General features: G+C 35.9%; 1 protein-coding gene across 1 annotated transcript in view; it reads right to left on the bottom strand.

The window, feature by feature from the left end:
* Nucleotides 1–26,921, bottom strand: part of SEMA3D (semaphorin 3D) — a 126,477-nt gene that overhangs the window by 57,994 nt on the left and 41,562 nt on the right. Inside the window, exons 4-7 of the mRNA XM_008686297.2 lie at nt 20,093–20,212; nt 15,133–15,226; nt 12,281–12,409; nt 2,264–2,406 (exon numbers count right to left, since the gene is read on the bottom strand). Coding sequence (XP_008684519.1) covers nt 2,264–2,406; nt 12,281–12,409; nt 15,133–15,226; nt 20,093–20,212 — 486 coding nt within the window. The remainder of the gene's footprint in view (nt 1–2,263; nt 2,407–12,280; nt 12,410–15,132; nt 15,227–20,092; nt 20,213–26,921) is intronic.

Genomic DNA, 26,921 nt, shown 5'->3' with positions numbered 1-26,921 from the left:
CCATGGGGGTAAAAAAAAAAAAAAAGAACCAACAGAGAGGAATAATATGTTCTGAGTAATGTCAGAAGAGCATTTTTATGTGAAAATAATACATAACAGCAACAGTGATGATGCTGAACAGTTTTTTTAATTAAACTTGTTACTGTTTTGATGTATTTTTTAAAAGATTTCAAGTCATTTTAAATCTTGTCAGTGAAATCCACTTCTAAGTGCTCACTTTTTGCCACACTTTAATCCTAAATTAAGTAAAGTTCAAAACTGTCAAGGCATGCTGCAATTGAGAAATTTTAAAGATGCATGCAGAACCAAATATTGCAAACATTTGGCCAATGGATCATATGTGTGGTGGGAAATTCTGAAGATGGTACTAACTAGAAACAGTGACTGAGTAAAGAAATGTAAGAAGGACCTCCATTATATCTTTTTTTTTTTTTTAAGGAAATTCATCCATCACATGTCCTTATTTGATCTCACAATTTGTTAGCTTTTTATCTAAACACAATGGAATGACAAAATCTTGCTGTGTGGCCTTAGAGTTTTTTGTGGTGGGAAGATTCCTGTACTACAATTCTCTCAGCCTTTTCAGTTCTATACGAGTTTGTTCATAATTAAAACAAAATATCCCAAGGCTGATACTTAAGAGACTCCATCATATTTTTAATATATAAGTTTATAAAGGGGGCAACTAAATTTTTCTTTAATATATTTTTTCACCTCGAACTTAGCTTTCAGTATGTTTAACAATAGGGCAAGAAAGTAGTATTTTGTAACAAATGATTTTCTATCAAATGCATTAGACCTATTAAGAAATAAGTATTGAACTCGTTCATAAAACACTCACTTGTTATAGATGTTCATCAGAAACTGACTTGTAAATCTTTTATGACATATTTAATGCAGCTCATTTATGTAAATGATGTCAATCCACAGCCCAGCTTTTGAGGGTTGGAATACTGTTGTAATAAAGCATGCTTCAGTACACTGACATGCGACGACTACTCCAAGCAGTGGCCATTCATCTCTAGGCAAGAGGCTTCAAGAGAAATTACTGTGAATTCTTGGCCTCTGAAAGAATGAGGATGCTTTTTAGAGAATTCTGTCCCCTGGGGGTGAAGGGATCAGTGGGAGACAGCATCACTGGCTAGGACACTAGGTAAAGAATGATGTGTACTCGCAAGCTGGCCTCATTCAAAAGCCATGTTTTCATTAGCACTTTTAAGTGCTGTGATGGTTTGTATTTCTGTCCCTGGAAGTGTTCAAAAGCCTGAGGGTACAGATGGAGACAAAAAAAGTGATAGGCTCAAATGGAAGAAAATGAAAAGTTTGTACAAGACCAAAAAAAGCTTCCCATTGAAAGTATTTATTAACTTAACAGCTCTTCTTAATAACAGAGTTTATGCGGAAGGTGTCTGGCTATTTAAGAAAAGTTATTTCAAGGAAGATAAATCCCTCCCAAAAAAATATTGAAGTAAAAAGTGTGATCCCAGTAGCATTATTATTCTATAAAGCTTATATTCACTCAAATGAGAACTTGAATGGAACAAAATGGAAGTGTTTCATAGGATTCTGTTTTCCTGTAACATACACAAAACGGCAATCTTAAAAAATGAATTGCAGCGCTCTTCAAAACTAATGTTTTGCATTTTGGTTTATTTGGGTTTTTTTCTTCTTATCTCATTTATTTTCAAAACCTAATCAATAAATGCTCTAGAAAATATTTACTATAGTATTACTATAACCATATTTCCAACTTATTTGATCCCTATAATGATACATAATTTTACATGTGTGATGTGTTTTCATAAAATTACCAGATCTAATTCTGTTAGTGTTCAAGTTACTCCAGTGATTATGTTACTTTCAAGTTCAAAATCAAATTTAATGTACAAAAGCATTTTAATTTCCATGGACCAGGACAATGCAGTGATCTTATTGGGAATAGAGAAAACTGGCAAAGGGATAACCCATCAGTATAAGAAGCAAGCTGCCAAAGAGATCTAACTCAAATCTGGGTAACAGTTCGTACTGGAAAAGAATCAAACAAACAAACAAAAAACCCAAAATGACAAAAAAACTCTAATACTGGAAAAATTTAATCTTTTTTTTTCTTTTCATTTTGGATCTTAAAAATTAGTCATGTAAGATAGCGTGAATTTATCCTGCCACTTATGAATGATGGACATTAACTTTTACTTCAACACTATATAATTAATGGTTCATACATATACATACATGCCACTTAAGTAAGATAAATATATCTTGCCTTACAAACTCTTCCAACTCGAGAAAGGATGGTCTTATCAGAAGTAGTGCCTTCTTGAGATGATTCACGAAAGAAGAAATATATTTTATCATCATCTGGATTATAGGTGTCTGGTATAGGGAAAGTTCCAATAAATTTTGCTCCTGTTTGAAAGAAAAGAAGCTACAGATTAAAATACTGAGACAATTCAGCCAAGATAGCATTCGTGTCTTTGAATGTGACATAATTATCAGCAGAAAGAAAAAAAAAAATGAACCATGAATGGAATGTGGGAAATGAGACATATACACAAATAAATATGACACGATGTAGAAACATGTATTAGCATGCAGAAGTCTCGAACAAGTTCTCTAGGAACTCCAGAGAGCTGGTGAGAACATGACTGGCTGATATTCCAATTGTTAACAACTCAACGAAATAACTTAGAAAGCCCTTCTATTTGAAAGAATCACTATTTTTTAAATCACAATGTATAGAATGAAGAGCTCAGGGAAAACTATAAACATATCCCAAATTTTGATATATTATGATGTTATTTGCTGCATTTTGTGTAATTGCTAAAGGGAAAAAGGGAATTAAAACAACTAATTAATAGAGCTTGGGTTGACTGTAGTGTAGGCTCTGGAGAGACTCTTTGCGGGTTCATATCCTATCTCTCCCACTTACTACAAGGGTGACCTTATATGAATTTTTCTCTTCTCTATGCCTCAATTTTCTCACGCCTAATACGAGGCTACCAATCATCTACCTAGTAGGATAACGGATATGATAACCAAGTGAATTAATATATGTTAAGCACTTGCTATCTGGTAGTGCCTGGCACATAAGAAGGGCTCAATAAATGTTATTAATTATTAAATAAATCTTCAGGATGATAATCATTATTATGGCTACAAACAAGAGAATGATAGAAAATTTAGCACATCCACACACTTGTTCGAATAACAGGTAGCTGATAAAAACGAACACAGTTCTAAATGTACTGGAGTGGAAAGATGCCCATAATACACGTCAAATGAAAAGAATATTAGCAACTCAACTAACCTCTTTGCACTGTGCCAATGACAAGCCAGTTTGAGTTACTAATTCCTTGTTTAAAAAGTATTGGGCATTTTTAAGTCTGGTTTTTATAGAATTGTGAATGAACCAGGTAACAGATCTGTAATGAGGTGATACTAATTTGGAAATAGTTCTTTTGATTAAGGCAAAATAGAGAGAGTGGTTATTGAAGAAGGAAGGAAGAACCTCAATGAAGTAGAAAATACGAGATGTCCAGAAGGAACCACAGAGCACTCTTCAGGAAGCAGAAGCAGGAAACAAGAGAAGACAGAAAAGTTTGAAACCACAACACTAGCACCACAACAAAAACAGAAGAGAGAGTAGGCAGTAGGTGAAAAAGATCAACATTGCCTTATTGCCTTGTACCCCAGCAGTCCTGAAAATCATCCCCCTGCTAAAGCAAAGCAGTAGGTCAATAGCCCAGGAAACAAGACTTCCTAACAGCCTTCTTCAATAAACAGAAGTTAACGTTTGATTCCAAGTAATGGGTAGTTCAGTCTTCATTATCCCAGCCAGGCTGGGTCAACTGGGGTCTCCTATCCAATCTCTTCTCTGCTTAAATGGGAAACTTTAAGAGAAAAAATGAAGGGGAATTATGTGAATGAACTTTCTCCCCTTTGTTCTTTATTATTTCCCTGTTCTTTCCCTGAAGTTTAGAATTCCAAGGAATTCTTATGCTCTTGATAATCTCACTTTGATATAGTCTTAAGTTACATAAACCCTGTTCTTTCCCTGAAGTTTAGAATTCCAAGGAATTCTTATGCTCTTTGATATAGTCTTAAGTTACATAAAAAAAATAAATTTTAGAAAACTTTCTAAGGTTTTCTGGAGTGCCTGGGTGGTTTGGTTGGTTATGCCTCTGCCTTCGGCTTAGGTCATGATCTTGGAGTCCTGGAATGGAGCCCCGAGTCCGGTTCTAAGCTCAGCAGAGAGTCTGCTTCTCCTTCTCCCTCTGCCCCCTCCCCTGTTCATGCTTGCTCTCTCTCACTCACTCTCTCTCAAATAAATAAAATCTTAAAAGAAAGAGAGAAAGAAAGCAAGCCATGTAGGGTTTTGGGGCGCCTGGGTGGCTCATTTCATTTGATTTTTAGCTCAGGTCATGATCTCAGGGTCCTGTAACTGAGCCTCACAGTGGGCTCTACATCAGCAGGGAGTCTGCTTAAGGATTCTCCCCCTCTCCCTCTGCCCCTCCTGAGTAGGAGTAGGACACAAAAGGGATAAAACTGAAAATATACATAAATTATAGGAATATGATTGGCTTGTTTTATCTTAACAAATATTTGAACTTAAAAAGGGGATTCACACAAGTAGAATTTATCATAGCACTCAAATGTAATTTAAATAAAAGTTCTACATGAAGCATGTCACCCTTGTAATATTCATATCCTATCACTTTAATGATTGAGTTGAATTTATAATTAAAAAAATAATATTGTGGTACAAAATTTACAGTCTTCTTTCTTCAGAGAGGAAATGAGAATTCAGTGATATGAAACAGAAAATCATTACAGGGAAAAAAATTCCAGTGCAAGAGACAGAGTGGCTTGTAAAGCTTTCCTTAGATACTCAGATGGGCGAAGTGGTTACAGGAGCCAACTGTTAAGTCTTCACTTGTTCACCGAGTTCAACAAAAAAATCAATTCTACGACAAAGCAGAATGTAGACAGTCTGCAAGGAGTCCAAATACTTATGACAATTACTATTCTCCTATTGCAGAAATACACAGAAAAACCTACTTTGGATATTGAAAAAATTATCCAAGTGCAGGTATCGCCATTTGAAATGGTCAAAGGTAGAATACGACACTAGTCTACATTCCAGGAATTTTAATTTATGACATCAGTGGGGGAAAATTGAGTAAATACTTTTCCAATTTATATTTCTTTTACCTTTCAACTAATATATAACACAAATGATCAATAGACCTTAGATGTTCATAGATGAACAATCACTTTATTCAGTGACTGTTGGTTTTATTGGATTCTGTTTTATATGTTGGTTCTCTTTTAAGTACTATAAGACAACCACTCTGGAGTACTGTAAGAGAATTGAATGATGGGAGTTTTTAAGCCAAATGTTTATTGTAGGAAGAAATCTAATTATGAAAAATGAGGTAGTATCAAATAGTACTCTATTGTGTGATTTAAATAATAAGCACACTCATGAGGTAAAAATAAATACGTTTCAAGAATACAAAATATCTTCCTTGCAGATTCAATTGAGGTCCTGTCTTAGAAGAATATTGATGCTAGTATTTTAATACAGAAACTCTTTCCTGAGTTGCTGCCAAGTTTGAGTAAAAACAGTTATCATTTAATCAGTGTATGACATGCACAGTTGTTGCATTAAAAATTTAAAATCATAACAATGGACACCTGGGCTTTATTATAATAGCACATTTTCCCTCTTCGGCATTTAAAAGACATACTCTAATAGGGACAGAATTGGAAATCATGCATTTTCTTAAATGTGCTATTAGCTTGACACTAAGAGGCACTGCTTAACGAAAATGGCATCAACCCGCGGAGCCTGCAATATGCATCATGAACCTTTCTGCACCGGATGGCACACCTACCCCATGATTTAACAAATAGTGACTTCCTTACTTTCCTTTACTTCTTCTTGCAATATCTTCTCACTACCACTTTTTAAAAATGTTACCCTTTCAAGCGGAAGGAGAATTTGGAGACAACCGAACTCTCCAGGAGAAACTTCAAATGAAAACTGCCTCCATATGTTAAAAATAAAAATTTAAAACAAAAGTTCTCATCTACTCCAGGAAAGAAAACAAAAACATATGCATTTGAGGCATCATTGTTTGTTTTCATTTTCCAAACGGACATACTTCTCAGCTTTATTCTAAAATTCTCACAAAAACTCAACTGTATTTGAGTAACCACTGTGACTTCTAGCTACATTCCTATTTGCTGATGGTTCTAAGATTAAGTTGATAAAGAAAAGTGGAGAAGTGTGGAACCATCTAAGACTTCATCCAGAACTGCCCACAGTACTGCACCTTTGCAATTTTTCATCCTCCTGGTGAGGTATCTTACAGATGGATTAGTCTCTCAAAGGAGGAGTCTGGATTCCTACTCCTTAAGGCTACTGAACCTGGATTAGACAAAGTCCTAGAGAAATTCTGACAAGGATCCTTGGACTGGTAAGTGAAGAGGATAGGTGATTTCACTCTGGCTAATTCCAGGCAGGGCAAAGAACAAAACATGGCATACACACAAGCATCACGGATTATATGGACTTAAAAGAGATCCACAGATGATCATATTTTTTAAACGTTTAATTATTTCAGGGGTGCCTGGGTGGCTCAGTCGTTAAGCGTCTGCCTTTGGCTCAGGTCATGGGATCAAGCCCCGCATGGGGCTCTGTGCTCAGCGGGAAGCCTGCTTCTCCCTCTCCCACTTCCTCTGCTTGTGTTCCCTCTCTCGCTGTCTCTCTCGGTCAAATAAATAAATAAATAAATAAAATAATAAATAATAAATAATAAATAAATATTATATAATAAAAAATAATAAAATCTTTTAAAAAGTTAATTATTTCAACACACTCAATTGCAAATTTAATTCTTGTATTTCGCTTAATCTAAATGTAATATCAATTTACATTTACGAGAGTTTAGTTAATCACAAACATGTAAAAAGTAGGATTTTAAACTAAAAGTGAAAGTATAGAGAGCAAAATTTAACAGGAAAAAAACTTTCAAACTGTCTAACCAGATACAAATAACACAATGATGTTATAAGATAGAGGAGAAACTGATTTGATATTGACACCGACTCCATCATTTGAAATATTAATTATCTGTCAGTTCTTTCAACCTGGCAACATTTTATGAAACCGAGACATGAGTTTCACATCTACATGTTAAATGAACAGTAAAGAAGATTTACACTTGTGTTGCATTATTTGACTCTGAGCTACTGCACATAATTAAGAAGTAGGTTTACTTCAGACCAGCACTGTCTAACAGAAAATCATGTGATGATGGAAATGTTTTATATCTGTGCTGGTCGATATGATAGTCCCTAGCCCATGTGGCTAGTGAGCTCTTGAAATATGCCCAGTATGACTAAGGAACCAAATTTTAAATGTACTTAATTTTAATTAATTTAAGTGTACATGTGGCTAGTGTCTACTTTATTAGACAGTGCTTAGAGCAAGTAGCCTGTGTCAGTAACTGCTACATCAGGTCCAGTGTTAAGGCAGAAATAGCCTCTATTCCCGTAATTGCCACCAAAAGGGCAAACTTGCAATTCAGGAGATAGGATACACTATTGCTTTCAGAAGTTTGGTACTGGAATGGAAGGACAGTCACCCTGTTAGCTTGGGGGCTAACAGACCTGGACACACCTTCTTCATGCTGTCTTAATTTATGGAATATGAGGTTGAATAAGATAACTGAACATTATTCCAAGGGATTTCACACTTCCTCTATCACTATATTTTATTTCCCCACACTCTTGACTCCAGCCAGATGACCCACTGACCCGTCTTTGGACCACAGGTTGACTCTATCTGGAAGATGGCCACTTCTCAGATTGGAGAACAGGAATGCTCCCACAGTAAGTCAGTCTTTAGCCTTAGCCAATCAAGTACTTCCTCATTACAAGAATCTCATGTAGTTTCTATGATTTCTCCCTTGCTGTGCCCTAGTTTCCATGGACTGAGAAACTCCAAGGTTGAATGGATCTCCTGAAGCATCGTGCTTTTATTCTGGCTTGCCTGTCCATCAGCAAGCATCTGAACTGATGTTCTCACTAACCCTGACTTCAGGAGATTCTGCCGAGGTCTTCCACATCACTTTCCGAACCACACGTTCTCTCTCTGCTCTAGTGCCTACAACCAAACCCATATCCTCAGTTTGCTCTTGCACAACGTAGCATGTAGGCATGGACTCTGTCTGTAAATGAGGCTACAAAAACACGAATGTGCAGTCAAAAAAGCAGAATTTAGGTTGATCATAAAATACATCATAAGATGTCAAGAAAAAAGTGTCTAGAGCAAGAAAGACATCCCTGATTTTCAATCTCATATCTACTAGCTATCTATGCACAATACATCTGACTTCTAATCTATCCCCCAAATGTAAAGTGGGAATAGTAATTCTTTTAGGATTATACCAGTAAATAAAATAATACTTTAAAAGTATGTAAAATAATGAACAGTGTGGATGCTACATAAAATAAATTTGAAGCAGAAGAAATTAGTGATAGGAATATGAATTAACAAACAATAAAATAGTGGCAAGAACCCAGAGATCAAGTGATGAAGACCTATAGCAAGATGGTGGCCACGGAATCAACAAGGTCGATAGATATTTTGACGGAAGTAAAGGCCCCTAGTGACAGATAAGATAAAGAGGGTGGGGGAGAGGAAGGAATCAAAGATAACCTCAAGGTAACTGGGTGGATAACGTTTAGAAAGTAAGATAGAAATCAGGAAACTGGTATTGAAGGGCAGGTTAGAAAGGGAAAACAAAATCATTTTAAGTTAGACTCACAGGACTTTAGATTTTAGATCCAATTAGTCTTTTATGTATCTATATCTATATCTGTATCTGCATATATTTAAAGAAACTCAAGCAAAGGATCACAACTTAAACAACTTGAAAAAAAAAATCAAAGCCCCTTAGTGGCACTATCAGGGTGAAGGCTTAGGTATCTTTATTCACATATAAAACAATCAGTTTCTTTCTTATAATCTGGGAAAATATAAGACACCCAAATAAATATTTTTAAGGGCTCTGAGTTGCAGAAAAAAGGTTTGGAAATGTAGTTTCAGGAAACGCTGGAACACAGGAAACAGTTGGAAATCTGAGAGTGGATGAGCTCACAGAATTATGAAATGCAAAGAGAGAGAAAGAAAAGGTGGTCAGTAGTTACAAATGCTAAATAGATGTCAGTGGAACCACAGAGCCCTTGGTGTTTTAGTCCCACCTCCTGCCGTTTTCACCTTCAAGAATAATGACAATCATGGTGGTGACAGCATTGACCCTGAACTGCTCTTAAAATTATCTTCCATCAGACTTTCCAATATGATCTTCCCTATGTGATCTACTTTAATCCTTAGAAAAGCCTGTGAATAAATACTATTATTATGCCAAATTTTTGGCAAAAAAATGTAGACGCACAGAAAGGTTTGACCAAGGTCACAAGTAAATGATATTCAGGATTTAAACCTACGTAATTAAATTCCACAGAAACAAAGCTGTGATTCTTGTCTGAACTAGGACACTTTTGAGAGCTACAGAGCATTAGAGGTAGACTGGAAACGTCCAGGGCAAATTGGGTTATATGGTCCCCTGGCCATTAATCACTAAGCACTCTACCCTGAATGTCTTAGAACTATAAATGTTCTCCTAATTCTTAGTCATTTGCCTTCATTCAGTCCATTGAGACTTTTCTACTGTGTATCCTTTCTCCTTTTTTCCTTTCTGCTACTTCTTCAATCCCAAAGTTTTCTCAGTATCCAAAACTTTCTCTTGAATTCCATCCTCATATCCTTAGATTCTTCTATTCCCAAACAAATATCTTCTATTTCAAATATTTGTTGCTGTATCTTCTCATATCCGCCTCCACTGCCAATACCTCTGTTCTTTGTCCCACCTTTTTCCTGTTTCCTTGCTATGGCTTCTTTCTCTATCCTTACTCTCTTTAGTTTTCTCTTCATACTACTGTCAGTTACCTTTATAAAAAAGAAAAATTCGATTCCCTAATGAAGAGCAGGGTATGCATGAAGACGGTGAAAAGGCACAAGTCCAGTTATAAAACAAGCAAGTCATGGAGATGTAATGTACAGCATGGTGACTACAGCTAATATACTGTATTACACATTTGAAAATTGCTAAAAGAGTAGATCTTAGAAGTTCTCATCACACACAGAAAAGTACTTCCAACTATGTATGGTGACGGATGTTAACTAGACTTATTGTAATCAATTTGCAATATATACAAATATTGAATCATTATATTATACCCTTGAAACTAATATAATGTTATGTGTCAATTATACCTAAAGAAAAAAAAAAGAACTAAACCATCGTTAACTTCCCCGTGATGTCAGGATAATATTTATAGCTCTCCAGCCCCAATTCCCACTCTCTTCTAATGCTTCCAGTAGTTGTCCCCGTTAGGTCAGTAACCGTCCCATGTAATCTTTCCAAGCCCAGGAGTAGAACAGCATTCAGTATGCCAAGGGCCCTCAAAAGTTGTTATTAAATGTTAAACCAACTCAAGGCTTCCTACTTTGTAATTCTCTTCACACAGCATTTAAGAAAAACATGTTGGTCAAACAATAGTCGAATAAAGATTTCCTACACTTATTAATTCAGCAGTGTGGCAGACTTCTTAATGGACATGTCATTGTTAAGGAACAAATAGAATAATCTCTGAAAAGAGTGGTAATATGATGACATTTGTCCTCCCAAGATCAAGAAATACAATCTAGGGGCGCCTGGGTGGCACAGCGGTTAAGCGTCTGCCTTCGGCTCAGGGTGTGATCCCGGCGTTGTGGGATCAAGCCCCACATCAGGCTCTTCCACTATGAGCCTGCTTCTTCCTCTCCCACTCCCCCTGCTTGTGTTCCCTCTCTCACTGGCTGTCTCTATCTCTGTCGAATAAATAAATAAAATCTTTGAAAAAAAAAAAAAAAAGAAATACAATCTATACTTCGTTTTAAAGCCATTAGTATATCTTGTTACCTAAACGGATGGGTAAGTTTTTCTATTTGGTAAAAATCCATAGACTCACTCTCAAACCAAGTATTTCCACAAAAACCTCATAAAGCTCAAGAAGATAATCTTGTCTTGTCTGAATGCAGAGAAATGAATGAGTAATCGCAGAGCTGGCAGATATTCTAAATTTGTTTTCCCCATTAATAGGGCTCTCTTTGGTCAAGGGAGATCCCATTGTTGTGTAAACAAATGGATCTGGAGCTTCTGACCAAAGAAATGTTTTAAAGTGTTTTTCCCTTTTGTTTACGTTGTCACTGCTTAAATGATACTGGGAGATAGAGAGATAGCCCCTAGGAAATGTCTACCCTGGCCTCCTCCACTAAAACCCAGTATTTATGGTGGGAACGAGAAATGGTGTTTATCTGCTTAAATGGCCATGTTATGTTATTCTGCCATGCTGTATAATAAAGTCCTATGATAATTAGAAAACATTAGACTCTCATGATAAAACCTGGCCTGCTGTAAGGCAGGAGAGCATAAACAGACATAAATTAATTAATTAATTAATTCATTAGTGGCTTTTTTTTTAAATCAGAATATGACCTCCAAACAAAAAAGTAATCAGATATATTTTTTTTAAAATCAGAATATGACCTCCAAACAAAAAAGTATTCATATACTTTTTTTTTAAAATCAGAATATGACCTCCAAACAAAAAAGTAATCAGATACACTAATGTCAATATTAATATACTTAAAATTTTAGAGGAACATGTCAACCCAGCCATAAATAACCTTTTAACAGAAGAAGTTAGCATTACAAACTACGCCCTTGTCATTAGGCTCATAGACAGTATTTGGCTTCATCATTAAAAAACAGACTGCAGGAGAAAGATCATCGACTTGAACCCCAGGGTACAACTGACAAGTTACAAGAACTTGACCAAATTTCTCAACTTTACTCTGTTTACTCATCTCTAAAAGGCACATAATAATAATGTATACCTCACATGTCATTGTGGACATTTAAAAAAATAAGTTAGAGCATGGAACAGCGTCAAGAGCAATAGCACACTTTGAGTAAGTGTCCGGTATTATTATTATACACACAACAGGTTCTGGAGATTTGTCTAACTTAGTGGGGAATTCATCAAATGTATTTTAGAATGTTAAGCTAAACCATTTATTCCCAAACACATGTGAATGAGTAATAATGAGTTTCTTATCTACCCAAAAGCAAAGGCAAAAAAATGAAAAGAGAAAATCACTAACCATTGAGCCAGTAGTGCTCTGAAATGTCAGTTCTGATGTAATGATGGTCGTGAGTAGGCCCAAGAGACCGCGTGAATGCCGTGTCTTTGCCAAGGAAATCAGATGCTGTTCCAGAGTAGAGGTACTCATCTGAGCGCGAGAAGAGAATACACAGGACTTCTAAGAGTACAGCAGCAGATACTATTTGCAATACACTAATTTCATTCCATGAAACCAAAGACGTTTATTGCTTAACATGAGAAGATACTGTTTCATAAATTTCACATTCAAATTTTGAAAAATTTGTGGAGTCGAAGACAAGATAACTCAATGAACTTTGGTACGCTGGTGCAAGAGACCTGACGATAAAAATGGCCTAAGTCTTCTGAATTCACAATTGCTTATGCATTAGCTTCTCTTATGAATAAGCTCTTCCTCTTTCCTCTCGCCCCACAAATAATTCAAGGATACATCATAATTAGGAGTTTGTCTTGGTAGCAGCACAAAAAATACTAAAAAGTAAATGCCATAATGAGGAATGGATTGTGTAATTAGTATTTACTTAACCGACACAACCTCAATGACCACAACTTTCTCTGCCTAACCTCTGCTGAAAGGGAGCTTTCAGCACTGAAGTCATTCTTGGTAATTATAACATGTTGCATTCCTTGTAGCTAATCACATCTCTAATGGTTCTGATAAACAGGAATTCCTGAAAAGGGAAAGATGTGGCTATTACTGCATACCAAACTTCTTTGTCCTGTTATTTATGTAAAATGCATATACATGTTTAACCAGAAAGAGAGAAGTGGTGGGGGGGGAGGCAAAAGAGAAAGAAAGGAGCAGGGGAGGGAGAAGGATGAGAGGAAGGGGAGAGAGAAGGAAGAGATGGGGGAAGAAGGGGAAGAGAAAAGGATGGGGGGGCGGGGGAGGGGCAGTCTTCCCTAATGCTAGTCAGCACTTACAGGGGGAGAGACAAGAATGCTGTCCCTACAGTAGAATATATTGCCTCTTTGAAAGCTAAGCTTTTATTTCAGGAAATCTTTATAGTCAACAATGTTGAGTCCACCTAACAGACCAAAAAAAAAAAAAAAAAAAAAAAAGGCTAATCTCTACAGAGCATTTAGGTTTTTAAGTGGCTAAGTATAAGAACAATGAAAGACACTGTTTTATCACTAAAATCCAATTTTCCTCAGAAACATTATCTTTAAAATTCTGACTTTTTATAAGTGATTGAGAAATTTCCTAATCCTCTGAATACATCCATCTAAATAAGCTTTTACTGAAGTATTTGTCAACCAATCTAAATAATGACAAGAGTTAATTTCCATATGAAAAAAACAAAACAAAACAAAACAAAACAGAAAAGAGAGAAATCCAGTTAGGTAAAGTAAATGTAGATATGATACCATTTCCTTCTCTTACAGCAATCCCCTAAAATAAATGGTAAATGACAATATTTCATTTGTGGAGCAAATTTTTTAAAATGGAAGAAAAAAATAACATCAATAAAGACATTACTTGGCAAGAGTAAAGGAAATAAACTATTTGTTTAAAACATAAAAAACTGTGGATATTTGAACATATTGCCAAAAAAAAAAAAAAAAAAAAAAAAGGTGTGTTTCAACCTAAAAACTCTCTGTATATCCAGGCTTTAAAACTGTCTTCCGTGTATTTAAATCACTTAGGGATTTGTAAGAAGGGTCACCGATGCCTACAATCCATTGTTTTTATTAAGGATATGTTAACCCCACTTGACAGATCAGAATCCCAAATCATCCATCTCACTTTCTGAGGATAATGACTGAACATCAGTCATACAATTTTCAAAACACACAAAACCATGCACGCTTTCACTTCAAAGAAAGATCACTAGTTCTCACTAAGCGAAAATTAAAACGTCACGGTGCTTCACTCTTATCGTCTATTCAAACATTTGATAGACAAGTTAAATAAAAAGAGAGTAAAGTCATGAACCAAACCAAGACAAAAGGGGTCCTTATAATGGTAAAAATTCAGAGGTCGCGCCAACATTCCTCAGAACAGACTTCGGACCACACAGCACTGCCTTCTTTAAACAGGATAGTCACCTCACAAGTGGATTTAAGATGTAGACAAAGCAAGAGAAGACTGAATGTGCTAGCAAAAATTTCACATTTCCATTAATACAATCAGGTTGATGTGAAATTGAGGGAAAAGGTATTATAACATTCTATTATCTGTATTCTATCATTTGTTTTATTAGTATATCCACTACATTTTATTATTAATCCTTCCACTTGAATATTCAACATATTTTGTAACCTATTATGTTTAGGGAATTGCTAAATTTAACTTTCATAGTAAGCCAAATAGGGACATAGCTTAGTTTAAGAAAATCTGAGGCATCTAAATATAAAATTAGAGAACAAGTAAGTATGTGTCATTTGCATTAAAAAGAATTCAACCAGAAGTTCATTTCAAAAGTGTGTAGAGGGACACCTGGGTGGCTCAGTAGGTTAAGCATCTGCCTTCAGCTCAGGTCATGATCTCGGGGTCCTGGAATCGCCTGTGCTGGCTCCCTGCTTAGCGGGGGTTTGCTTGTCCCCCCCTCCCTCTGCCCTTCCCTCTCCTTGTGCTCTCACTTTCTCTCTCTCAGATAAATAAACATAAATTAAAAAAAAAACAACTCTGTAGAAATGAAGGATTGCTCGGGACTCCCTTTAGGATAAGGGTGCTAAATATAGAGATTTGGCACTAAAACACCATAACCAAATAGCCAGTGAAAGAGTAATTCCAAATAATCTTTAACTCAATAAGAAAATGTGGTTTAGTCTACATACACCTTTTCAGAAAACCACCTAAAAGCAAGAACTGCCTGCCATTGATCTTACCTGTCATTACCGAAGCAAAAGGCTGCTGAGGATCAAAAGGACATTTCAGTCTGCCAGACTCCAAATTATGTGTGTCTAGTTTGAATATAACTTCCTGTTATGAGAAATATTAACACAAGTGAGATTTTTTAAAAATAGCAGGATCAGCAAGAAGATAGATAAGAACTAAATGCTAACTCATTAATTCAACAAGAACTGATTGAGCATATAGCATGTGCATCGTGCTGTGCTCCTTAACTCTCTAGCAAATATTATTTCTGGCAAGGCTCAATTCCCATGTTTTGGTCTGTGTTTGCCCAAAGTAATAATGATAATACTGAATGAATTTTTTAATCGGAAATAGTGGTATAACCATCAATTCACTAATTCTGGACCACTCTCACTATCAAAATCACCGTCAAGCACACATATTTCTTAAGGCTAATAACAAATTTATTGAGCCTAGTAAGCTAATTTCCTCATCTAAGAAATGAATTTATGGGGCGCCTGGCTGGCTCAGTCCATTGAGCATGTGACTGTGGATCTCAGGTTCATGACTTTGAGCCCCATGTTGGGTATAAAGATTACTTAAAAAAAAAAAAAAGAAATGAATTTACTATAATAATTATACTTTATTACTCTTGTGGTTTATTTACTCATACATCTGCACCTATACCAAAATAGGCCTTGTGACATTTTGTGATTTTAGAGACATAAAAGTGTTCTAAGGCAGGCAGTTCATTTACAGAGCTGTTGATACATGTGGACAAAAAAAAAAAGCCAACAACAACAAAAAGAAACCCTGTTGTAGTATTTTCACTATTATGAAAACACTGTACACATTAAAACCACATAGATATTTTGGCTGAAATATCTATTTTTATAATAGTGGCCACAGACAGAACGACATTGGCAGACTTTTAATATTCAGGAAAAAATAACATCTTAAGTTGAACTTTCCAAGAAAAATATGAATGTATAATGAATATGGCCCCATGAGTTTGAGTGTTTCATAACAATGACAACACTACCATCCAGCAGAAAGGCTGATGACTCACCCTGCATATGCACTAGTTAGAGAAATTCAGCATTTCAGACATTTTCTCTAGATGGTGTATCTACCAACTTGTATCAGAACACACGTGTAATAAGAAAGGAACATTCGGTGCTACTTATCTAGAAAGTAAGCAATGAAGCAAAAGGGATAGAGGGAATTGGATTGTTTGTTGTATTGTGTTGTCATTTCAGATTTGTTTCTTCTGAACAGAACCAATAGCAACGACCACCTTATTAAAAAAAATATTGGTAGTAATTTAAATAGCATGATTGACAATGGCTATTTCATAGTTTTAAGTAAATGCACTTTAATGTTAACAGGAATAGTCCCTGCCATTAATAGGTACTAACCGTGGGCCAGGAAATTTATGTACATTGTCTCACTGAATCCTCACCATAAGCCTAAAGCTGTAGCTACTTTAAGAATTTCAGCTTTTCTAGTGGAATATTGAGCACAGAAGGGGTTAACTATCTTGTTCAGCATCACATAGCTAGTAAGAGGCAAAGCAGTAGCTTGAACTCTCAGGGCTGTCCCCAAAGTTCATGCTGTTAACTAATCTCACCTCAGAATTCCAAACTCACGGATTTAAAAATGTGTTGAAATCAATTTATAGACTCACCATGACCATGTAATACGATCAAATCCAAGTATGTTTACTTAGAACAGGCCAGCTAATGACAAGCTGTGATAGTGGAGCCTTGGCACGGAAAAGGTATAGTGAGAACCTGTTTAGGGCGTGCTTCCCAACTGTGAATGCAGCTAGAGAGATGTCAGGAAAAAAACACCTGTAGACAGTGGCTCTTATGTGTGTTTAAATATCATTAACGGCACATATTTTCCACAGGTCAAACAGAACTGTTCACTCTAAAGCCTATATAATGGGATATTGTAATGGGAAAAAGTAAACTGAATCCCAGTATGCCAGAAGATTATAGTAAAGTTAAAAAGGAAAGACCAAGAACATAGGAGAATGTCACAGCTGATGAAAAGTACTAGATAAACCCTCATAATTGTGCAGACTTCTGTTTTTAAGATGCAACATTTCATTACATTCTCAAGATAAGCCCATAACATTGATATCTTGAAGGCTTAGGACAAGGTCTCCCTTAAAATCTCCTGGAGAAAGGAATTATCAGAAAAGCAAGTTTCCTTAAGCCAGAGTCAAGGACACCAAGAGGAAAATTTTGTAAAAAATAATGGCTGACTGAGTGGACATTGGAAGATAAAATGGCTGAATTACATGACACTAATTTTGAGACAACTTCAGTTTTATAAGAAAATTCCTTCAGCCTAATTAAGTAAAAAATTAAGTAAGTAAAAAATTAATTAAAAATTAATTAATTAAGTATATTATTGAAGAGATGAGCATGACAGCAAACATTTAATCATCAGAGCAATTATGCAAAGTTATTGCTAATACCACCCCCACTTAAAGATGAGATTTGCAGCAGCAGAGGGGAGATCCCAGATGAAAGAACACACTTCCAGTGTAATTACTAAACAACGTTCAGGCATTGTCAGTATCACAGGATAAATGTATATATTTACACACACAGAGTATATATAGATATACACATATATATATACATACACACACACCCATACACACACACACACACATTTATACATACACATGCATGCAAACACACACTGCAGACATTTTTACATGAAATTTACGTACACACTCTTAAAATCCTTGCCTTGCTGCCTGTTGTGTTCCCATTGCCTAGTACAGCTGGGTAGTAAGTGGTGATGACTGGAATGAAGCAAGTGTTCTGCCAAAGCCTATACAAGCATTTTCTCATTTTATCCTCCAAATAACTCTGTGAGATAGTTACTATTATTATCATCCTCATTTTGCTGAATAAACAGAAGCTTAGAGAGTTTATGCAGGGCACAAAAGACTACGGAGCTGGTAAATGACTGAAGCCATAACTCAAACTCTGGCTCCCCAGGCTCCCGGATTAGCTGTTGACAACTGCCCCGACTCCTGTCCTGAAATTCGGACCCAGCCGCCCGCGTGGCATGACCTCACTGAACAGTTCGCAAATGCAGAATGTACAAAACTCACTCACCGTTTCCCTCGCAAACTTGTTACTATTCTCACCTTAGTAACACCACTCTCCAACTCACTGCCAAGGACAGAAATCTGGGATTCATTTGAGCTTTTCTCCCCCTTCCCTCTCACTGCCCCAGTATTCCCACACTTCCCTTCTCCGTCCCTCTTGTATATTGCCGGCCCCTCTTTCCAGCCACTTCAGGGGCAACCTTATCTATTTGAAAATGGAAGAGCCTTCTAAATTCCCTCTGGAAAAACAATGAATTCTTGGGACTAATAATTCATTAAAAAAAAGTTAACCATCTTCAGTGTTGCCATACAATTACCTGTACTCCTGAGCAGAGGAAAACTCACTGGGCTCATATCCCGGCTCACCCATAATTCTCCTACTCACAGAACTTGTAAATCTGACTGCCCTAGGTCCTCTTGACAGTCCCAAGCTAAGTAATTAGCTCCATCTAAATTCCCTTTCAGCACTTGTGACTTTTAGGAGTTAAAGAACACTATTTGCACCCCTCAGCAAGTTGTGAGTTTGGCCTTTAGCCTCAGGCCTCAAAACACATCCAAGCTGTGGGGCTATCTAATGTAATTACACCCTATGCTATGAGCTACTGTTATATATTACCCTTCATCAAAGCTGGGCAAGAGAACATTACACCAGCAACAAAGAATGATGGATTCAAGTTGCCAAGTCTCCTAGTGGTTCAGAGATTTAACTATGAGGGTTGCTTTATTTTCAAACAGTTGAGAATGGGCTGGTTAGACAAGTTGGTTAGAGAGGAAAATTAATCCAGCCACAGCTGTGGGTTTGATCTCTGCATGAATCAGTTAAATCAATGTAAAGAAACCTGTTCTATAAGCCCAGACTTTACTTTCAAACACACAGCCAATTATCCTGCAAATATGTGTGGTTATTCACAAGTAGTATATACATAAACATAAGGATGACAGTACAACCCATCAAACCCATACAAAGAAACAATTTAGAGTCTAAAGCTCTGTTGGACATGCTTGCTCTAGAGACAGACTGCTTTGGTTCAATTCCTTGCCAGACCACTTATTAGCTGGGTGATTTTAGGCATGTTATTTAATTCCACTGAGACTCAATTTTTTACTAACTTGTAAGTTGGGAGTTATAAAGGTAACTAACTTCAAATAAAAGCGTTGTGAAATTTCAGAGACAATTCATGTAAAGTGCCTGGCACAGTCCATGATACAAAGAAGGCACTTTAACGTATTAGTTATTAATTAAATTACTGAGATCTGCATGTTTCTCATTTATTAAAATGCTCATTGATAGCTGGAATATATTACTCTTAATTTAGTACATCTTTATTTGCACTATGGCAATTTGGCCTGGCAGAAATAATGAGTTCAGTGTGTTAATGACTATCCATATAATTTTAAGAAAATAATTAAAATTCTCCGTACTTCGTGTGCACCACTGTAACTGTATATAACAGGTCAAATTTGCCGGATGGGAAAAATGAAATAGTTTAGAAGATACAATTCCACTGCAAGGCCGTATGGGATGTGGATTTTTACTAACAGCAACTAATATAGATCTAATTACAATGGAAACTCAAGAGAAAATAAAGACATACACAGAGCCCATAGAAAACAAACACTTTCAACATTTTACACTTTCAATTTTGATCATCTCATTAAAAAAAACTTCTAATAAAAAAAACTTTTTATTGGATAGATGAAGTGTGTAACCAAAATGGCAATCTATAAGGTGGTTGGGAACATGAGTTCTTTCTATATGATTCAAACTTTATATTCAAATCTGCCTGTTTTATGTCAAAGACATTAAATGACAAGGTATTATAACTAATTGTTTTCATGCTATTTCATTATATTACCTCCTTGTAGACTCCAAGATCAATATAACCACATATTGGATGAAATGCTCCAGTTCCACACACATAAATGTGAGTTTTGTTATAGGGCTGAAGTACACGGATGAAATTTGCACATTCTGTCTATTGGACATAAAAAAAAAATAAAAGCATTAGTACGTAATTCACGTTTTTGAAAGATTATCATTCATACCACCTGTTTTCCAAGTAGATAAATCATCAAGAAAAACAGCAAAAATGAAAATGATTTATGAGACATGCTTAAACATCTGACTTAGCAAAGGAGGCAAAACAAACTAGAAACTGTGGCTTAAATGAGTGAATGAAGCTTTTTTGAAGTTTTACAGGTGTTGAACTAATCAGAATGCTAGAATGCACATCTCTATAGGTATTCAGCGGGGCCTAGAGAATGGATATCAACAGAATGAGATATCCATATCTTCTTTCAGGAATTACCTAAGAACATAACCTGTCATTTCTGATGTTCCCACATTGTGTATCCCATATAGATCCTACTGTTGACAACGTCAACTCTCTCAGCGACCGTGAACAAAACACTAACACACTTGTGTATTCCCAGATATGTATTCCATTCTTATTGGATAGAATGCCCTACCACTTTATTCCCATCTATTTTCAATGTTACAGAGCCTTTAAGACTCAACTTAATTTCTGTTTATTCCAAGAATATCTTGTTTTTCCCATACACTTTTTAACACCGAGTCTAATTTTTGAAGACACTTTTAGATTTCTGCTTGTTTTGCATGTGCTTAGTCCTAAAAATATTTCTTTGCATTATTATTGTTATAACATATATTATCTATCCCCTAGTTACTTATAAGTAGTGACTCTCAATTTTTCAGAGTAGTCATTCCTGTTATTATACATTATTTTTGATTTACCTCACATAAGTAATTCCTTATCTTTACATAATTTTTGGCTTCATGGTTCCTGGACCCCAAAACCCCTGAGGAAACACTGGCTGGAGTATACTTTTATTCTGGATTGACTCTATCTAGGAGATGGGGAAGTGTTCACCAAGAAAGGTATAAACCTATGAAACCACTGGGATTCACAGAAAAAGTCTATTTCTTCCCTACCTGAATGGCCATGGGTTCCTCACCGGTGAGACGTTGACCTAATGGGTCACTCTTGTTTGGGTTGTTAAGAAGGAATATATTACAAAACAACCCCAAAGACAGAAAACAGTGACCTAACTGGTAGGGTGGTTTTTAGAATTAAATACAATTTTCAGAAGCAGACAAAAACTTACCTAATGAGATTAAGTTAAATAATATAATATTAATAATTACTATTTACCCTGATTTTGATCTATATAAAATATCAATATGCCAGTGGCTATTCAGATTTTAGAATGAAAAGCTACGCCTGCGTATCTGTGGTACAGAGTTCCTAGTCTCTAGTACTTCCCTTGGCCAGCTAGCGTTGCAATTTTATGTCTCAAGAATTCATAGATCCCAGTTAATAAAATGTATACATTCTACCACAGAAGAATGTTACAGTGAACTCATTGAATCTTCTGTTCTCTGCTTTCCTATAAACAAAGCAGTTCCTTAAGATTGTGTGAAGGGACAGTATCATTATCAGTCTCTCAGAGAGCTACACAAGCAAAGGATGTTTCTTTATCAGGTAGGCAGACTTAGCACTCTTTAATAAGGGTACCGCATCTGGTTAACTAGGTTTTATGCTGCGGGAAGAAAAAGGCACATCCAAGGATGTGCAAATCACACTACAGACATCTTTATCATCCTGAATATTTTCATATATTTTGTATATGTTCTCAAACACTCATTACATGCAGTCTCTTAAGAAAGGAAAGCTTTAAATCCACGAAGACAGTTTTCTGGCACATAGTCTTGTTGAACAAAATCATATTATGTCAGTGTTCCACCTTTCTGTCAAGGTGTCTGATGGAGAGAATTTATTTTCTATTTGCACAAAGGCACCATAGGGGACATCATGTTAGGCAATCTCAAATGAAAATCTAATTCAGGCAATACATATGTCATACTAATGATTTTGAACAAATAACAGAGACACAGTAATATGAGAAAAGCAAGGCAAAAAATTTAAAACTGTCTGCGATCACCAGATAAACTGTAATGATGGCTTCATCACTAGAATGAGAGGTTTTAATATCCTTCAGCTTTTATTTTACTCACTCCTGCTCACTGAAGGGACTTTTATTTCTTGGCTTTTCTCCCCATGAAGAGCTTTATACGAGGGTGAGATCTATACCAGGAACAGTACACAGGGAGGGGAAGAGTAGAATCACACTGCTGGAGTGAGGACGGACTGACTCGCTGCTCATTATTCCATCATTTTTTAAAAAGCTGTTTTAACAAGTAGTCGTAGAATTTAGATGGTAATTGTTATGAACTGAGTACTTGTGTCCTCTAAAATTCATTGCTTGAAACCCTAACCTCCCCCCTCCCAGTGGGATGGTAATAAGAGGGGGGGCTTTTGGAGGTAACTAGCTTTAGAAAAGATCCTGAGATTGGGATCATCATGATGTGATTGGTGCCCTTATGGGATGAGACAGAACTCTCTTTCTGACTCTCTCCCCCTCTCTCCCTTTTTCTCCGTCTCTCCCTCCTCCCTCCCCCTCTCCCTCCCTCCCTCTCTCTCTCTTCCATGTGCAGGTACAACAGGATGATGGCCATCTGCAAGCCAGGAAGAGAATTTCATCAAGCACCAAGTCTACCGGCGCTTTGATCTTGAACTTCCCAGCCTCCAGTACTGTGAGAAATAAATGTCTGTTGTTTAAGCCACCTAGTTTATGACATTTTGTTACAGTAGCCCACACTGACTATGGCAGTAATTTTATAAGATTCTGAAATAAATATTTGTATAAAGAAATAAAACTACTTCCTTTCATATCATAAAATACGGAGTCAGAAAGATTAGGGACTATGAGAGACACGGCATTGTTTTTAAAAAGGCTAATAAGGCCCAGGATGAAATTTTATACACAGAGGAGATATAATGTTACTGATTATAAAGAAAAAGCTCTGAATCACACCTAAAACATTCCATATTCTTTAACTTTTCTAGGAGTACTTTATTAAAACACAGCCAGCCCTGGAAAGTAGTTTATTATGCTAGTTTTTTGACTTGGTGAGATATTCACAAGGATTTATGAAATTCCTTCTTCTCCCAGATTGGGCTGACATGGAATAGAGCAATTTATGGGTGAGTCCTCAATTGTCTGACAGTTTGCAAAAAAGTCAGTTCTGCTCGAAGTGTTCTGTAGCAAGGTTGAGAGGGTAGTTCTCAAAGCAGCCTGGAGGCAAGGAAAGGGAATTGCTTGCCTGAAGAATGAGAAACCTGGGAACAGAGATCCTACAAGATCAAGTTTTTCTTAAATAGCAGGAGCAATGATTAACTTGATTTAATTCACTTAGCGACCTGCATGGCAATTCATGGTAGCATAATTCTGTGAGGCATGAAAAAAGATAATTTTGAGAAGCAGCTTTTTTAACTTTCCCTGAAAGCTGGCTAATTTGTTAGCTATTCCCCACAACTGCAAGTGTGGTTGCATGTGAGCAAACCAATTTACTCGCAATTTAGCGAGTAATATGCTCAAATTTGGAAAAATATGAATTTCTTCTTTCCTTATTCTTCCCACCTACTCCCCTTCCCACCTACCAACACTCCCATTGGAAGAAAGAGAGAAGAAATTTTAAAACTAGTATCGACTTTTTAATTCTCTCAAGTAATGTTTCAATATTTTACCTCACATATACATTTATACATTGTATGTAATTAAATAAATAAGACAAATATAAAACTGAATTAATACTTGGAAGAAAAGGCTAATATATATTTGTATTATGTATTAACACTTGGAATTTTAGTTTCTCCCTAGATATATGAAAAAAATAGCAATACAGAAATACAGTAATTTAATTCTCTAGACTTATATACAGTCCAATTAAATCTAATACAGCTTTATATGTATTTCTGATAACTAACCTATAATTGCTAATTTTAATTAGGTTATATATGGAGAGACACTCTGATTTAGGTATCTAGTTTGTTTTTATTTTTAGTGTATTTTGCAGAATATAGTGATCATCAAACATTTTTGGTCATCACCACAGACTTTTCACGGTGCTACGGTGCTTGTCTAACAGACCTCAGAATAGAATCCAGTCTACAGATTGTCTGAGTGGTTCAGTGGGTTAAGCAGTCCACTCTTGATTTAGACTCAGGTCATGATCTCAGGGTCCTGGAATCAAGCCCAGCTTCTCTCTGTGCTCAGCGGGGAGTCTGCTGGAAGATTCTTTCTCTCCCTCTCCCTTTGTCCCTCCCCCACGCACACGCAGGCACACTGTTTCTCTCTCAAAAAGAGATAAATCTTAGAAAAAAATTCCAGTCTACACAGGTATCTGCTTAGGTCTTACAGTGTTGAAAATATTTTAATAATTTGCCGACACTTCAAAATAAATACATGATAATCCCCATATCACATTTCTCTTTTAAAAATGGAAGATCTAAAGTAGAAGTTTCTACAGAGCAAAAACTAGCTGTCCTGGCAAGACAGAGGAAAATATTTTAAAGAAAAAAAAGAGACATATGCCAATTTAAATATTTAAAAGTGTATATATCAAATAGGATAACTATGAAAAAATATTTTTAAGTAAGTTTGATCACAAAGTAATAATATACTTTATACACATACGTATCTTGAAAATATGCATAATATGCTATAATATATATATATGTATATATATATGTATCTTGTATATGTGTGTGTGTATATATATATATATATATATGTATATATATATATATATCTTGAAAATCTGTAAATACCCAGTAAGGAAAAGACAAACACTAAAATTGGAAAATGAACAAATTATAGAGATATGATGTTCCAAAAAGTAAGTCCTAATTTTACAACTACATAAAATATTTAGTATTTATAGTAATGAAAGGATTTCAGGCAAAAATAACAAAAATAATTTTCTTTTTGTTGGCAAAGATTAAATACATTCATTTTATTCATTTACGTATTAGCGTTAAATATTAACCATATGTTTACCCACTATTATTAGCAAGAGTATAGCAAAATATACCCTCTCATGAACATGTACTGCTGGTTAAAGCACAAAAGGCATAAACTTTCTGGAAGGTAATTTTGCAATGTGCATAAAAAATTTTATATCCTAAAAAGCCCTCAAATTATATTCTTGACCAGTAATTCTACTCAATAATCAATGATGCTCACAGTATTTACATATAAGATTTTTCATGTGAAGCATCACTTAGAATAGCTAAAAACTGGATTTATACCAAACTTCTAACAACAGAGGATTGATGAAATAATATATAAAGGAATGCAGTGTAGCTATTAAAAGTAGTGTTATAGAAAGGAATTTAATGACATGGGAAAATGCTCATGGCAGTTTGCAAAGTGAAAAAAAATGTTTTAGGGGACTATGTATACAATGATTTCATTCTGAAAAATAGTAAATAGATAAGATAGAAGAATAAACATCAAAATGTCACCAGCTATCTCTGGGTAATGTTCATGGGGGAGGAGATATTTACAGATGACTTCCATGTAATTTGCAAACTCTCTACAATGAGCACTTTGTTTTGCTTTTAGATGTTCTTTTAAAAAGAAGAAAGAAAGAATGTAATCATAGAACTTGGGCAATGGAAGATCCTCGAAGTCTACGTCATGTCTCCATTGACAAGGTTGTGTGCCTCTAGGGTTAAGATGACAAACACAACCCAGGCTGCCCACATCCTGTGTGTTCTTTTGCCCGGACTGAGAGGTTGACTCCACTCTTTATAGTCCGGACTAAGGACATTTCTTTGGTGACTTTCTTTTGAATAATATTCTAAGCAGAAACAAAATACTATGAAATAGCTTCCTGTCACTATTTCCTTTCTTTGGACTAAACTAGAGACTGTGGTCAAGAAAGGGGAATAGTTCTCTTTTGTTTCCTCATCTTCCACTCCCTCCCCACCCCAATTAGCTAACTTTCATTATGGTAAATAATTCACTATTTTTCAGTTATATAGTACCTTTGTGTAAAGGGACAGTCTTTCCAAACACTTGTTAATCCTAAAAACACTCTTGGGAAGTAGGTAAAAATTACTAGAGAGAAGGGAGGAGAGAAGGTAATGCCAAAGGTAATAAAAGAGGTCAATAAAACCACACACTTGTCTCAGTTTTCTGTAGGCTGGAATCTAAGCAACGCTGTAAACCGAGGCTCTCTATTACAGAGATATTGAAGAGAGAAGTGATTTGAGGGGTACAGTTTGGGGGATAAGGTTTTCAGACCTTATACGTAGAGTTCACACCTTTATGCGTAGATCACAGTGTTGTGTAAGAACCCTGGTTATGGGGCAAGACTTCTGGATTCAATTCCTGGCTTCACTATTTACTAGATATGTGATACTGGGCCAGCCATTTAATTTTTCTGGCCTCAGTCTTCTCACCTACAAAATGAGGAATAATAATAAAATCTAGCATATAATATCGTTATGAGGATTAAACGAGATTATAAAGCATTGGAAGCTGTTCCTGGAACATGGTAAGTGTTATAAAAGTGTTAGCCATTCTTAGCAATTCTAAAATATACTATTATTTTAAAGTGACAGATTAAAAAGAAGGGGACAAGAACCGTATTATCCCTACATGATTCACCAGCAAACTTTACAGATTGTAGTAAAAAGAGAAAAACTTCCTGTATCTCTAATCCTGGGCTGGCAGTAATTGTGCTTAAAGGTTAAAGGTGATTAGCAGCTCCCAAATACAAATGAATTGTAGGAATAGGTTTCGTGTACTGGGTCC

This window comes from Ursus maritimus, unplaced genomic scaffold, assembly GCF_017311325.1.
Source record: "Ursus maritimus isolate PB19 unplaced genomic scaffold, ASM1731132v1 scaffold_3, whole genome shotgun sequence".
NCBI classification, from domain to species: Eukaryota; Metazoa; Chordata; class Mammalia; order Carnivora; family Ursidae; genus Ursus; species Ursus maritimus.
This window is presented reverse-complemented; position numbering and strand designations above follow the sequence as displayed.